The sequence below is a fragment of the Muscardinus avellanarius genome (assembly GCF_963383645.1).
Source record: "Muscardinus avellanarius genome assembly, chromosome: X".
In the NCBI taxonomy this organism is placed as follows: Eukaryota; Metazoa; Chordata; class Mammalia; order Rodentia; family Gliridae; genus Muscardinus; species Muscardinus avellanarius.
This window is the reverse complement of record NC_137792.1, coordinates 47,563,899-47,581,220: the sequence shown is the minus strand read 5'-3', so window position 1 is coordinate 47,581,220 and position 17,322 is coordinate 47,563,899. Positions and strand designations below refer to the sequence as shown.

At 36.7% G+C, this 17,322-nt stretch overlaps 1 protein-coding gene across 2 annotated transcripts in view; it reads right to left on the bottom strand.

The window, feature by feature from the left end:
- Window positions 1-2,506: 2,506 nt before the first annotated feature.
- RRAGB (Ras related GTP binding B) overlaps window positions 2,507-17,322 on the bottom strand; it is a gene marked incomplete at both ends in the record, with an annotated part of 30,309 nt that continues 15,493 nt past the window's right edge. For both annotated transcript variants that reach the window (XM_080718306.1, XM_080718307.1), the window contains 5 exons: window positions 2,507-2,604; window positions 4,147-4,262; window positions 6,282-6,373; window positions 8,908-9,030; window positions 11,186-11,281. In XM_080718306.1, coding sequence (XP_080574432.1) covers window positions 2,507-2,604; window positions 4,147-4,262; window positions 6,282-6,373; window positions 8,908-9,030; window positions 11,186-11,281 — 525 coding nt within the window. The remainder of the gene's footprint in view (window positions 2,605-4,146; window positions 4,263-6,281; window positions 6,374-8,907; window positions 9,031-11,185; window positions 11,282-17,322) is intronic.

Here is a 17,322-nt window from a genome sequence, read left to right as displayed (position 1 = left end):
TTAAATTAGATTTCTTCTCTCATGTTTTTGTGTGCATGCCTTTACTGACCACCTGTTTACTTCAGTATCTAAGTGGCTGTAACAAATATATCTTGGAACTTTTTTGTCTTTAATAACAAAAAAAGGCTAGTTAGTATTACATTTGGGTCTGTAGTAGTGTCACTCAAAAGCTTATGTGTTGAGAGCATGGTCTCCAGTGCAGCAAGGTTTACCGGGAGCATGGTCAAATGATAATGGGTTTAAACTTTCTCTCTCTCTCCCCTTTCCAAGTGCCATGAACTGAGTAGCTTTCCCCCAACATGCCCTTCATCCATGCTTGTATGTCTTACTACAGGCACAGAGTAATGGGCCTGCCAGACTATAAACTGAATCCTCTGAAATAATTAACCAAGTTGTTAATCATTAAGTTGTTAACAACTGAAGTGATTAACAACTCTTCCAAGTTGTTTTTGTCAGGTGTTTTGGCCACAGTGATGCAAAGCTAACACAGCTGACCATCACCGTAAGAATTAAGTAAAATCATAATCTCATTTTTTTAACTGTAATCCTTTCAATATACTCTCCAAATTATCTGAGGAAGGACTGAACCAAGGGCAAAGATGGAGAAAACATAACTTCACAATTTTTCAATACTTACTAATTTACTGTCTATCTGTATCGATACTTTTACACAGGGTGAAAAACTGAGAGCCATTCTACCTCTGAGCTATGCTCCCAGCCCTATCTAATTAAAAAAAAGACTTTTGAGAGCTGGGCATGGTGGCACACTATACTATAATCCTAGTAATTGGAAGGCTGAGACAGGAGGATTGCAGGTTTGAGGCCAGCCTTGGCAACTTAGTGAGACCCTCTGGAACTTAGTAAGACCTTGTTTCAAAATAAAATAAAATATGGCTGGGGGTATAGCTCAGTGGTAGAATACTCCTGGGTTCAATCCCCAGTATCGGGAAAAAAAAAAGATGTTTGAGTAGTTCCTTGTAAACCCCACCACTATTACCAAAGAGAGTGAAAACATGCCAAACCCATGTCATACTCCTATAAATCTGTCACAGAACAGATCTCTGTTTACTTGTTCTTTTTGTTTTTTACTGGATGCTAAACCTCGGGGCTGGATTACTATTAGATTCCCCAACTGCTGTCAGTATACACTGTGTAGGTAAATTTCCTTTCAAAATTGCTTTCACATTATGATAAAGAATCAGGAAAATTTAGTGAAAACTCTCCCCCTGCAGAATATCGATTCAGCAATGGATAAAATTAGTCCCATGAAGTCCTTTTATGACTTGACATTTTTAGTCTATATAATGTAGGCTGCATGAAAAAGCATGTTCATGGCTGCTAAGTGAAAACTCTACTTATCTCTCAACTTTGAATAATAAACTAAGATAGAGAAAGGTGAGAAACTAGTAGTCTGGAAGAAGTTCGTTATGATGTAAAAACAAAAGAAATGAGGTAAATCTACTGTGTTGCATATTCTCTGTATCCTTCTGTGTTCTACTGTACTGTTAATGAAAACTGAAAAGGTTAGGGTTTTGAGTAATTCTAGTTAATGTTCTCAAACTCCCTTTCTTGAAGTTTACAGTGCTTATCTTTTTCCTTAGGGGATTAAAGTTAAATATAGTTTCTAACTTATAACATGTTTTCTTATTACTTGGCTAAAATAATAAAGGTATATCCCCTTAGATTTTATGGAATATATTAAATTAAGCACTGCTGGACCTCAAAGAAAGAAGACTTTCATCTAAAAAAGCCTATCTATTTTCTGTCCATTAACCTCAGGGCTGGATTACTATCAGATTCCCCAACTGCTGTCAGTATACACTGTCTAGGTAAATTTCCTTTCAAAATTGCTTTCACATAATTCTTGAAAGTTCCTAAATCTTTGTGATTTCCTATCATGTTAAGATATTATACATTTAAATTATTCTGCCTAACTTTCTATCCAACTTTCTTTTGTACTCTTTCCCAACAAGTAGGTCTCCTTCACTAGGATAACTGTAATTCCTTTGCTTTATCTTAGGGCAAAGTTGAAAAAAACAAGGAAAAGAAAAACAGACACTGAAGTCCCTAACAGTAAAACTTTATTTATAATTGAAGTTAAGGAATATTTTTAATGCATGCAGAGAAAACAGTTAACATTCCAAACTTATAGGTTACTATCTGATAAAGAATACAAGAGGATGCTGGGAAAGGCTTTGGCATACACAACTACTGGAACCAGGTTATCAGAACACTTAAACACTATTAAAACCAGGTTATCAGAACACTTACATATATCACCTACTTTTATGTTACACCAACTTCATGGACAGCTCATCTTCTAACTCCTCACTGGCTATTTGAGTAAATAGCATTCAAGGTTAAACGTTAAGACTGGGGAGTAGAGAAGAAATACAGAAGTGGTAAGCATCACAAACATTTCAGGGCCTACATATATGAATACAACATTAAGATTAATTAAGAAACAGTGTTTCAATTTTTTGTGTGAAACAATATTCGGCAATGTTTAGCGCATGAGAAGACACTGCTTTGGTCCATCCACTCTTTCCAGCTTTTCAAAGTGTTTCCTGGCATTGCGGATGTTGATCAGAGTAGCTGCGGAAGCTAAGGGTGGGAGTGGGGAGACACCCAACAAAATAAATATGGGCAGTAAAAGGAATGTTTGACTAGTAAAAACAAATAAACAAAAGAGAGCCAAATCCTTCAATGTATGTCACAGAAAACATACAGGAATAGGTAATCTCATGTTAGCAAGGATTAATTTTTCTTAAGAATATGATTTATTCATATTCTACCTATAAAATTTCCAAAATATTTTGCTTTAGGGTTAATGTAATAAACATTTTCATCTTATGTTATATGAATATATATATATGAATATATATATATATTTTTTTGGGGGGGGTACTGGAGATTGAACCCAGGGCATTCTACCTAGGTTCAATTCTATACCCCAGTCCTTTTTATTTTTTATATTTGGAACAGGGTCTCGCTAAGTCTGAGACTAGACTCGAATGGGATCCTTTTGTCTCAGCTTCCTGAGTGCTGAGGTTACAGGCATGCACCACCATACCCAGCTTCTTATATTTTAATATTAAACTAAAGTAGGAAAAGACAGTAGATGGGAGACAATTTAAACTTCCAGGAATATTCTGAAAATACTGCAGGAAGCTTTATTTCAGTGGTTACAATAGACATGGCTATTGTGATATGGACACACCAAATGTTTCCCTTTATTTTTGTAACAGAAACATGGGGATATGGTACATAGATTAGAGGTTATATGGTCTAGTTTTTAAAAATATGTTTACTATATGGAGCATAAATCGTGGATTTGGGTTCTCTTTTCTTTAAAATTTCTGAATTTAGTAACTTGCTTTCTGATGTTTCAATGAAGAAAAATGTAATGCCCCTAGAGGTTAAATTATTTTTTCAGTTCAAAATACAATTCTATTAAATTAAAAATATATTTACCACCTAGTAATAAAACAGTGTTTTAAAAATTATAGTCAAATATATGTAACAGAAAATTTACTATGTTAACCTTTGTTTTATGGCACTGGGGATTAAAGTCTAGCTCCAAGCTATACCCCCACCCCGATTATTATTTTGAAACAGAGTCTTGCTGTAAGATTACTGAGAGTCCTACTACTTGCTGAGGCTGTCCTTAAACCTGCAATCCTCTTGCCTCAGACTCCCAAGTACTGAAATTACAAGTGTGTGCCACCATGGCCTGCTGTTAACCATTTTTAAGTGTGTAGTAGAGTAAGCCTAAATATTTTCACATTGATGTACAACCATCTCCACTATAAAAATAGGGGCAAGTATGCGAACTCACAGACACATGTGCACATGGTACTGGGGACTGAACTCAAGGGCATTCTACCTCTGAGCTACATTCTAGCCCTATTTTATTTTTATTTTTGAACAGGGTCTCACAAAGTTGCTGAGAGTCTTGCTAAGTTGCCAAGGCTGCCCTGGAACTTGTGCTATCTCCTATCTCAGCTTCCCAAGTACTGGGATAACAGGTGTGTGCCACCAAACCAAGCTGCAATAGTTTTTAAGTATCTAATAAAGTACTAACTCTAAGGTAACTGGTTAAAGAATATATGGCTTTGAAGTTATTTCAGCTAAGTTTAAACTTACGAATGGATGGATCAGACATCACGACCATCACATAAGTATTAGAAGTAAAGATGTCAATGAAAGCAGCAAAGTTAGAGTTTCTGACTTCCATACTCTGGAAAGAGGCAGCTAGTTTGCTACAGAAGAAAGGAGAAAAGTAGTTAAAGAAGATATCATCATCATCATCATCATCATAATTATAATGACGCTCTTATATTTATGTGAAACATTTTTATAGTATTATACCTCAATTTATCATTTCAGTATGATGGTTTCTAAGGAAAGTCAAATATTGAATTTAAATTGGGCGTGGTGGCACATTCTTGTAATCTCAGTACTTGGGAGGCTGAGACAGGAGAATTGTGGTTCACGGACAGTCTCAATTACTTAGTGAGGCCCTCTGAAACTTAGTGAGACCCTATTTCAAAATAAAGATTAAAAAATAGGGACGGGGGTATAGTTTGGAGGTAGAATGCCCCTGGGTTCCATCCCCAGTACCGAAAAAAAAAGAATTTAACATATTTTAGACTACATAGGTTTAACATATTTTAGACTACATAGGTTCCCAAAGTCAGAGATAACCATCCCCAAGAGGGGATGCTAGAAAAATCCAGGGAGGGTGGTAGTAGATTTGGGTGCAACTGGGTGGCACTGAATTAATATAAAGAACTAGTGGGAAGTGCCCTGGGGGACATTGAGTATTTTTTAAGATGACAGTAAATCACGAAGTTTGGGATTTATATGAGCGTGGCTGGAATGGAAAGTAGGTTGGGACTTTATATTTACTAAGAAATGAAAATGGGTTCAAACCCAGATCCGTGTTTAAAATGTTACAAAAGACTTCTCTAATATTTAAGGAGCACCTTAATTTTGAACTTTCTTATCACTGAGATTATTACCTTTAAATTTTTCAACGGTATGTTTTTATTCAAAAAATGATCCTATTTCTTTGAAAACAAATGAGGTAAGTATGTTTGTTTGTTACTTGCTATTTCTTCTTCAAAAATGTTAGGAAAGACGCTCCAGAAAGTCTCAACTCCTGCTAAGGTATAAAATGAGTACATTATCTCCACTGTCCAGGCATCAAAGTTTTACCAAGATAAACTGATACAACATTTCTTTCTCTCTTCTGTATCATTTCTGAATCAGTACCTTAATATGTTTTTATTTTGTTTTGTTTTTGGTGGTGGTGATACTGGGGATAGAACCCAGGGGCCTCCTACCTCCAGGCTATACACAGACCTATTCTAATTGTTATTTGAACACAGAGTCTTGCTAAGTTGCTGAGAGCCTCATTGAGTTACTGAGGCTAGCTTCGACCCTGAGATCCTTCTGTCTCAGTCTCCTAAGAACTGAGATGGCAGGCATACACCACCACATCCAGCCCACAATCTCCTTTTTTTTTTTCAGTACTGGGGATGGAACCCAGGAGCATTGTACCTCCGAGCTACACCGCCAGCCCTATTTTTTAGTCCTATTTATTTATTTATTTATTTATTTATTTTTGGTGGTACTGGGGTTCCTGGAAGCCCTTCTACCTCTGGGCTACACTCCCAGACCTATTTTTACTTTTTATTTGGAAACAGGGTCTCCTAAGCCAGCATGGGCAGCTGGCTTCGAACCTGCACGATCTTCCTGTCTCTGCCTCCCAAGCACGGGGATTACAAGTGTGCGCCACCACGCCTGGCAGTCCTTTTTATTTTTGAAACAGGGTCTCACTGAGTTGTGAAGGGCTTCATTAAGTAGTTGAGGTTGTCCCTAAACCTCGATCCTCCAGTCTCCACCTCCCGAATGCTGGGATTACAAGCATGCACCACCATCCCCAATTTCAAAATCTTAATTACTATAGTTTAACAAAAAATTTTGGTATTTAGTAAAGCAAATTCTTCTTTCTTCTTTTTACAAAACTCTCTGGATATTCTGTTTATTTATTTCTAATAGTATCAAACACCTCAAAAAGGTATTCTTTAAGAATATCTTTTATATGCTTCTGTATGACAAAATGATGTACATTTTAGTCAATTGCAGATTCCCTTTGAGTTTAATTTTCTTTGATTCAAGCAACTATTATGAACATATATAGCCAACTACAGTTATCTGAACTTTTCAGAAATAACAGTATTTTCCCAGAAACAGATCACACAACAATCTCTTACCTACAGCTCAGTTTGAATTGCTTAATAATGTTGCTGATTTTTTCGAATCTATGAGCGTCACGCTGCTCTTTACACTGATAATGAGAAATCACCTGTGAAAATGAACAGTGTCCTTTGAATCCATGCAAAATGCTCATATAATTCTGTGCTACTACTCAAAGCAGTCATGTGTCAGTCTCTTGGTCACCCTCTTTTTCAGGATAGACTTGTCATATGGCTTACTCCCTCTTCAGTCTCATATCCTTGTCAATACTGTATGTGACTTCAATATCCATTTGGATGACCTATTCAGTATTGTTTGCTATAGTTTTATTAGATCATTTTAAGTATTCTTTATATATGGTCTTTGACTTAGGATGATTTGACATTTGACTTTACAATGGTATGAAAGTTATTACATTCAGTAAAAATAATATTCAAAATTTCATAGGCTAGGAATTTGTGGAATGATATTCCTAAGAGTGTCAGCAGAATTAAGCTCCCAGTTAGCCATAAAATTAAAAGGGTAAGCAACAAATACTTTTCAGCATACTTGTACTGTTAAGCTATGATATTTGGTAGGTTAGGTATATTAAATGCATTTCCAAATTACAGTGCGTTTATCAGAATATAATCCCATCCTAAATCCAAGAAACATAGGTATTTTGGTTCACTGATCTTCTTTCTCAATTACTTTAATTATTAAATATTTACCTTATTTAAATATTTACCTTATTTGAATATTTCACAGTATGGTCTTTGATGTTAAAAGGTACAAATGAAAAAGGAGAGTAAAAATTCCCTAGCTGTTCTTGTGATGTAATTAATATATTTAACTTTAATGAAATCCATAACCATGTAGCTTTTGGAATTACTTTTCTAAAAACCTTAGCTAGATGATTCCAACCCCTGAGGACTATTCAAAAATGAATCTATTCAGGATCGACACCCACACTTGCTGAAAATACATTCCCCAAAACATTCATATTTTAGTAAAGCCAAACAAATATCCTAAAGTCAGCTGAATGCAAAGTTTCTAGTAGGAAGCAAAACTGAACCAACTACCAGAAGAATTTTCATAGGGAAATTTCCTAAAGACAATATGAAACTTTCAAAATATAATTTCTTTATTAATGGCAGAACAGATCCATCTTGCTTAACTACACCTCTATAAAAATGGTCAATCACATTTAAATTTGGTCAAGAGAAACAAAGCTACCTATTACTGTCAGTGAGTTATAGAGAGCTTATATTAGGTTATCCTCTATGACCACATGTGGCAGATACTGAAAAATATTGCTGAAGCAGGATTCTGGCATGCCATGCATATTAACATAGACCAGAACAATTTACTTGACTGTTGCTACTCACACCAGCAGGAAAAATAAGCTCAAAGTAGTAATTCCAAGCAAGTAGTATATGCCATAGGGCTGAGGCAAAAAGAGTCTCTAGTTAGGACTCTCTGCCTCAGCTGTACCAGCTAAACAGGAAGGACAGTTCCCCAACACTGCTAAGGTTACAAGTAATGTTTCCACAAAGGAAGAAGAAATGTACACTTTAGATTCTCTGCCTTCTGGTACTATAACATGAAATGAAATCAACATTTAATAGTTTGCTAATTTTACACCAATGTTTATACTAGGTGCTTAATGCTACCATGTTACATTTTAGTCCACATGATAAATGTATGGTATAGATATTATTGTCACTCTTGTACAGAGGGGAAACAAGCTCAGAGATATTATGAAATGCATGTAAAATCACCAAGCATATATAGAACCTAGAAGCAAATTATTTACTGGGAGCTGTTCTTAGAATTACATTTATTAAACTAGTTAGCAATTACTCATTATTTTGCTGTGTTGTGATATCTCAAATTATTTTATACTGCTGCTAGTTAAAAATTTATTTATTGCTGGGCATGGTAGTGCACGCTTGTAATCCCTGTGCTTGAGAGGAGGAGACAGGAAGATCGCGCAGGTTCGAAGCCCATCTCGCTGGCTTAAGAGACCCTGTTTCCAAATTAAAAATATATATAAAATAGCTCTGGGAGTGTAGCCCGGAGGTAGAAGGGTTTCCAAGAATCCTAGTACCACAAAAAATCATTTATAGATATCAATACCGATTTTTGCATCTCCCACTCAGGGCTATACAAACAGTAGGGTCTAATATAAGTGGTAAGTTCAATTTATACAAAAAGTAAAAAGACAAATATGCTTCTTTCCCATTTTGCTTCTCCACCTGAACTCTTAGTTACATCACCAAGTTGATCATTATATATTTTCCATGTTAACAGTTTTTAATTCAGGTTGGAAAGAAAGTTTTCTCAAATTGAAAAATATCGTACACTTTATAATAAAGGTCAAGAGGAAGTAGGAATCCTTTATCACAAATGAATAGTTATTAGCAGAAATAATCTAAACTCTCTAATAAGGTATATATATGCAAAAACCTAAGTTTTACAACTTACTGAGGAGATACCCACCAAAAGACTTTCAGATCACGTGTTGACAATAGTACTTTGTAGAGAAGGCTGTGCATGCTGAAGTAGTGACAAAAGGGAGAAAGTTCTTCCTAAAAGGCGCAAAAGCTGCTGAGTAGAAGAAGGTATAATGTAAAGTATATTTGTAGAACAAAAAGCTCTTACCAGAAATGTAGCTCTCTCAAAGAGAAGTACTTCATCAGCCTCAATAATTTCAGCAAAATTCCTTAGGTTCATTTCAAGCTGCTGAACATTGGGAATCAGCTGATAAACAATGCTGGACCAAGCCTAACAGAACAGAAGCACAGTGTAATTAATCACTAATAGGTAGCCAGTCCCAGACTTTTGAAATGATTAAGTACACTATAACATAGACAGCAAAATATGATGACAAGTGAGTCTCAAATACTGACATTAAATATTACACAAATGAAATGAGAAAACAAAACTAGTATTTGATTTTTATCATTGAGTTGAATTTAAGTTCAAACACTTTTTTGAAATGCTGGAGAAGCTTCTTTCCACTGATAATTAAAAGGAAGCAAGTAATTTAATGCCATCATGTAGCCTTAGAAAAAAAAAAGTTGCAGAGATACGATCTACTGTGCTGAAAACTTCTAATCCAGACATTTGACCAAGCTTTAAGTCCAACAGTGTAGATTGCTTTAAAGATCAGAACCTAATAATGCTTAACATATACCCAAGAATCAATTTTGTGAAATATTATAGCCACATAAACAAATGGCCCCTCCCCTCAATGGTGTAATATACCATCATAAGAGAAACTAGTGGCATTATCACTACCAAAGATTTGTTGTCATCTGTAAAAATTATTGATCCAACTGAATTTTTAAAAGGTCCACCGTGTTTGCTTAAAACTGACTCCATCCAGACGATTATGACTAATGTAAGCAGTTGAAATTAATCACACCCTCCCTCTATTCTCTTAAGGCTTTTTCATTTGTAGTTCCATTATTATACTTCCTTCCTTCTCACTCTGATTTGTCTGGTTAGGTGTATTTTGTTCTTCTCTCCCCTACTAGATGGCAGGAACCTGATCTTAGTCATCTGGGTGTGTCACAACATCAAGTAGATAGGCAATGATTGCTTCTTGATTAAAACTTAATATAAAAATTTAAATCAGCTCTATGCAACATTGATGTAAGAGATAGTAGTGCCATGTCTCTGTTCTAATTAGTTTTATTACTCAGGCATAGGGGTTCAGGTTCCAAGTTCCCAGGTCGGTGTTAATGTCACTGCTGAATTTACCTTGGAGAAGGCACCAAAGCTAACCACAGCAGAGACATTGTCACTCACAGCAGTGTTGTGATTAGCCAATTGTCTTTGGTCGTGTTATGTATTGCCATCCTTCACACCGCAGTTGGTTCTTATCAGTGCGTCATGTCCATCCTTATTCACGGTTACCTGTTCTATGGGAATAAGGCTTTGAGAGAAATTCGGCCCATATTAATCTAGAACAGTACTTCCTAGACAGGTATCTCAAAATGATGTTATAGAGTGAGGCTGGGTCAACATAATATTGGGGAAAAATGAATTAGTTTAAAAAATGGCTATTTTTTTAAAAGTCCAATGGTTTTTCTCCTTGGCAAGTCACGTTTCTGTGCTGCTGGTTGTAGAAACTTGTCAGATGAAGTTGATACTGTGGTTCTAGCTACCAGTGACAGAGATGGATCCTTTGCCACCCACAGTCAGACTTGTCATTGGATACCAGAAGCAGTCTGAAGGAAAGGTCTGACCACAGGAGGATCCAAAAGGAGACAGTCCTTAAATCACTAGATCGGTAGGAAAAAGGGAAGAAGCAGGAACCTATGTACCAATAAGGTAATTTCAGCTTCATCCAAACAGAACTATTGTTATAACCTCTATGATTATTTCAAGCAGTGTGGTATCCATTCCAGCAATGGGAACAATCCTTCTGGTTGAAAGAACACTGGTCTCCAATTTGACATGAAAGTTGAAGCTATGATACTTTAGGCATAACATGTCTCACTTTTAAGAGTCACTTCTCCACTAAACATTTACTGCTATCCAAACTTAGGCAGACTGGCTTATATCACTGTCATGTAGAGGTACCTGAATACTAGACACAACTCCAATCAGCATTGAGACCACAACAGGTCAAAATGGATGATGGCCAGTAAGTAAAACATCCACTATAACAAAGATCAGTGATCAAATTAATCATACCCCAACTGGCTAACTCAGTGTGGCTGGGTAACAATGTCAACCCAACATAAGACCTAAATAAAAATCTCTTAATGTTAAATTTAATATCTTTCAAACAATTTGTTGTAGATTATTTGTTCTTTCAGTATAACAAATCTAGATGGCTATAAAATAGTTCAAAATATTTAGTTTGGTTAATACCCTTACAGCATTTTTTCATGCTCTTAAAATGAGAGAACTCAGGAAACATACACACCTTATATAGCGTTTCATCCCAGATAGATGTTCTGAAACAAGAACATTCCAATGGGCGAGACAAACGCCTCAGATCCTCTTCTCGTTCTTTAAAAATCTGAATTAAACAGTTCAACACACTGATCAGCATAACAGCTCTCCTCCTTCACGGCACATATCTAAGAGGTAACTACTGCAGCATATTTTAATAAGGAGCTTCTGCTCCTTAAGAGGAATTTTTAGTATGTACATTATTTCATAGGCTAGGATGGCAGAAATTATTTCAAGTTGGTCTAAAAGTAATTAGTGGCTACTAGAATTCTTCAGACTGCTTATGTTCTATACTATTGAAAACACTATGTTTAAAATAAAACTTATTATACAAAGGAGTCTTAAAATATATTTATCACTCCAAATGCTCAAATTTGGGTCATATTAAAAGTTATACCTATATCAAGATTATTTTTTATCTGTAATGCTTTTTAATCTGTAATGTTTCCCAAAGCCTCATGCTTTGAAGGCTTGGTTACCAATGTAGCAATATTCAGAGATGGAGTATATTTTTTCTTTTGTGGTACTAAGGGTGGAACCCAAGGGCTTTTCTACCTCTGGGCTATAGTCTCAGACCTATTTTTTATACTTTATTTGGAAACAGGGTCCCAAAGTTGCTAAGAACCTCGCTAAGTAGCTGAGGCTGTCTGTGAACCTGAATCCTCCTTCCTCAGCCTCCCAAATGCTGGGATTACAAGTGTGCACCATCATGCCCAGCTTACCTATATCAAGATTTTATAAATCAAAATATTTAACTTTTCTTTATTTTCCTCTCACACACACATATATGGATATTCATATATATTATTTATCATGTACTGTCCGTATTTTACCATATATACATGCCCTCCCACACACATGCATGCAATTATCTACCCTACTTGAATATGTTTCTATGTATACATGCCCATATATACTTGGGGAAAAAACATAGTGGGTGGGTTGGTAGTAAACATTTACAAACTATGACAGTTATTAAATGTGTCAACCTGGCCACACCACAGTAAGTACCCAGACATTTGCTGAAACAACAGTCTAAATATTGCTGTGAAGGTATTTTTAGAAGAGATTAAAGTTTAAAATAAGTGGACTTTGAATAAAGCAAATTATCCTCCATAGTGTGGGTGGGCCTGTTCTTATCAGTTGACGTTCTTAAAAGGAAAATACTGAGCAAGTTGCAAAGGCCCTTTGCAACTCAGTGAGACCCTGTTTCAAAATAAAAATAATAAGAAAGTAGGGCTGGGGGTGTAGCTCAGAGGTAGAATGCCCCTGGGTTCCATTACCAGTACCACACAAAAAAAGCAAAAAACTCAAGTACTGCGGAAAAAGTAACACTACATCCAGATTACCTTCTGACTCCAACTGCAACATCAACGTTTCTGTAGGTCTCTAGTTGGCCTGCCTTGTAGATTTCAGACTTGTACTACAATCAGTTGAGCCAATTCCTAAAAATAAATTGATCTCTCTCCTTTTATCTTTCAGTCTCTTTCTTGCCCTCTCTCTACATATATACACACACATATATATAGACACACACACACACACACACACACACACACACACATATACACACACACTATATATAATCTATCGGTTCTGTTACTCTGGAGAACCATAATACAGATTTCAGTACTGAGAGTGGTTTCTAGAAGACAGTCTTTAGGATGAGACTTCTCAGTTGATTTTGGTGTTTTTAGAATTAGTTCTATAATCTATTAGATCTAAAGGTGCTAATGACTCTATTTCCAGTAGTGAAAAGAACAATGATAGCCCAGAGAGCACGATGTGGTAACAGATACACAGAATATGACCACCAAATACGCCTATAAAAATCATAGACGGGCGTGGTGGTGCACGCTTGTAATCCCAGCACTTGGGAGGCTGAGACAGGAGGATTACACAGGTTCAAAGCCAGCCTCGGCTACTTAGTGAGGCTCTCAGCAACTTAGCAAGACCCTGTTTCCAAATAAAATGTAAAATAGGTCTGGGAGTGTAGCCTTGGGGTAGACAGCCCAAGTTGCATACCCAGCACCAAACACACAAAAAAATCATAAAAGGCAAAGTTCTGGGTAGATAACTTTCCATTTTTGTCAAAATGATTAGTATGATGAGATTTGTTATTTGATCCTAATTTTGCTGGACAAAATGGGGAAGAAAAAGGACAAACTCGAGATGTGAGTCCCTAGTTCAAGTACTGTATCAATGACTTGAAAGTTTTTACATCTGCCTTAAAAGAAACCTTTAACTCCTAAGATACAGAAATGTTTGCTGAATACTAAACTTGGAATGTTATCCTATGTGTTAATAAATTATAATGCAAACTGAATTCTCAACCTTTCAGGGTATTCGCTGTTAAAGTTGAAGGAACTGAGACAGTTGTGGTGGTACCTACCTGCCTCTAATCCCAGTTCTTGGGAGGCTGAGACAGGAAGACAGGTGGGAGGACAGACTCTGCAACATAGTGAGACCTTATTTCAAAACAAAAAATAAAAAAGTTTGGGGGTTATAGCTCAGAGGTAGAATTTCTCTAGGTCCAATCTCCCTGCCACCCCTCTTTGCTTCTAGACTTATAACTAGACTTAATTCCCAGAAGATTCCTAAAGGTAAGACACAAAATGTGAGCCATGAAGAATAATCTTATACTCCAAAAGTACTGCATAATTTTTTGAAACAATTTCTTGCTATGTTGCTGAGGGTCTCAATAGGTTGTTGATGTTGTTTATTAACTAGTGATCCTCTTGTCTCAGCCTTCCAAGAACTGGGTTACAGGCGTGCACTACCATGCCCATTTTCCCATACCCTTAGTATCCGCTGGCACCCATATTTTTTGGACTTTGGGAAAGATAAGTTGTTGCACCAGACCCCTCCTATAATTAAGACAGGAATTTTATCTAGTGGTCCTATTTAGATCGTGAAGGCAACATATTCCTTTGGGTGTATTACTCCAGTTCATTTACCAAGTAACCCAATAATCTGCTAATTGTGAGTGGGGCACAAAATAGAAGGCTCTGCAACAGATCCAGGCTGCTGTGTGAACTATACTTGGACCACTTCATCCAGCAAATTCAATGATGCTTGAAGTGTCAGTAGCAGACAAGGATGTTGTTTGGAGCCTTTGGCAGGCTTCCATAGGTGAACTATGCATTTAGGGTACCCTGCCATTCTCCACAGATAATTACTTTCTTTTGAAAAACAGCACTTGGCCTGCTACTGGACCATAGTACATACAAACTGAATGCATAATCATGGACCACCAAGTACCATAGGACCTAAGTTGCCCATTGTGAGCTGGCTATTATTTAACCTACTAAACCATAAACTCAGGCATGCACAGCAGCCCTCCACTAGCAAATTAAAGGCATATATATGAGTCTGGGTCCACAGAGGCCTTGGGGTCACAAGTAAGTTATATGAGGAAGTGGCCAAAATGCCAGGGGTCCCTACTCCTACTACACTGCCTTTTCTTCCAGCTGGCCCGTATGACCTCAGGGGGAGTTCCCTACAATCAGCTGGCTGATGTTGAGAAGTCTAGGGCCTGGTTTGCAAATGGGTTTGCAGATATATGGGCACCACCTGGTAGTGGAAAGTCACAGCTCTACAGCTCATTTCTGAAGCATTCCTGAATGAAAGTGATAAAGGTGAAATCCCCCCAGTAGGAAGAACTTTGAGCACCTGGTTGTTTACTTAAGAGAAATGGCCAGAAAAATAATTATGTACTAACTCAAGCTTTTGTCATCAGTTTGCTGGCTGTCCAGGGACTTGGAAGAAACATGACCAGAAAACTAGTAAGAAGGTATGTGTAACAGGTATATAGACAGATCTCTCTGAATAAGCAAAAAAAAAAGTGAAGATATTTGTGTCTCATATGTTCACCAAAGGGTAACCTCAGCAAAGGGGAATTTTCATAATCAAATGGACAAGGTGACCTACTCTGTGGATACCAGTCCACATTTTTCCTCACTCACCCCTGTCATGGCCTATTAGGTTCAGGAACTAGATGGATGTGGAGGTAACCTTGAAAATTATATATGGGCTCAGCAACAGTGATGTTCACTCACCAAATCTTTCCAGGCTATAGCCAACAGCTGGGTGCTAGTATGCCAGCAGTATGAGATGGCACCATTTGCCAAGGTGTTAAGCCAGTTACCAGATGGTGAGTTGATTACACTGGTCTACTTCAATCATGTAAGGACAGTATTCTATACTTACTAGACTACTTCACACAACACTCCTGCCCAAATTACCATCTACAGACTAATAGAATGTCTCGTCTATCATCATGGTATTGCACACAGTATTGACTCTCATCAAAGAACCCACTTCACAGCAAATAAAGTGGAGTAATAGGCCTAGGCTCATGGAACACTGACTTTCTCATGTTCCCCACTATCCTAAAGCAGTTCTGACAGAATGGTCTAGTGGGATTTTGAGGGCTCAATTATAGTGCCAGCTATATGGCAATACATTGTAGGGCTGGGACAAGGTTTTCTATAAAGCTATATATGTTCTATGTCAATATCCAATATATGGTGCTTTTTCTTCCAGTGAGGATTCATGGGCCCAGGATACTAAGGGTGGTAATGGAAATTGGCACCACTTTATATTACTCTTTAGTAATCCACTAATCATTTCAGGATAAGGGGAAGAGTTTTTGTTTCTTGTCCCTATGACTTTATGCTCTTTTGGCCTAGATGTCTCATATCCACAGACAGAAATGTGTTCACAAGGAGATATAACAATTATTTCACTGGAGATTAAGACCATAACTTGGCAACTTTGAACTTTCCATGCCTCTGTATCAACAGGAAAACAAGAGAGCTATGTGCTGTATGAAGTGACTGATCCTAACATTAGAGGGGAAAATGGATTATTACTTCAGAATTAAGTTAGGATAGGGAATGTCAGGAATACAAGAGATCCCTTAGGGCAACTCTTAAGAAATATCATGACCTATAATTAAAGTTGTAGAAAAGTACAACTATCCATTTCAGGCAGTTCTATTAATGACCCAGACCATTGGGTATACTAATGGTCCAAGGGTCACCCCATAGGTAAAAGACTACAACCAGCTGAAACACTTGCTTTATGCAAAAGGAATCCAGAATTGGAAAAGGTAGTCATAAATAATAGCTATGACCACATGGCCAGTTATTCAAATGAGAACTGTAACTGTGTGTGGGAACATACACTTATAATCCCAGTACTTGGGAAACTGAGACAGGAGGGTCGCAGGTTCATAGCCAGCCTCAGTTACTTAGTGAGGCCATGTACAACTGGCCAGGCTCAAAACTGATTGAGCCAATTCCTTAAAATAAATACTCCCTCCCATCTGTCTCTCTCTATACACACATACCCAATTGGTTGTTTCTCTGAAAAAAAAAAAACACGCCACACACACACACGCACACACACACACACACACACACACAGAAAGAGAAATAAATCTTATCTAAAATTAATGTTTTGGAAAGCACTCTAAACATTAATACTTTAAAATGTCCAAGTCTAAATCTTTAATTAAATTAATGACATTCTTAATTAAGCTTAAGGTCCATTAAAGAATATTAATACTCTATTTGAAAGTATTTATATGAGTATTTTTAAAAAAATAAGACAATTCTTCAAAAGTAGAAGTGATTAAAACATCCATAGGAAGTTCTTCGGTATACTACTGTAGGTTTTACTGTTGCAATTTTGGCTAAGGAGTGAAATAATTAAAAAAAAAGACAAAACAACAGCAATAATAACAACAAAGACCTTACAAACTCAAAACCCACATTAAATATATAATTGTATGGGATACAGAGGGGGGAAATAAATTTACTGATATTCAAAATTAGTGTTGTGAGTCAAATACAGAATCCTGTCAAGAAAACCTATAATTTATAAATACCAAAATACTGTAACAGTGGAAGCAATCCTACAATTAGTAATGAAAAAAAGTATTCTTTACTGTAGCTACTAACAAAAAATATTTTAGTCTAAGGATATCCTTAGACTCATACTCCAATCCTAAGAGGAACTGTATGCACCTACATGAACAGTACCTTACAGAATCTGTTTTCCTTAGGTTTACCCTAGGAAAGAGAGGTGACTCTTCTCTTTCAC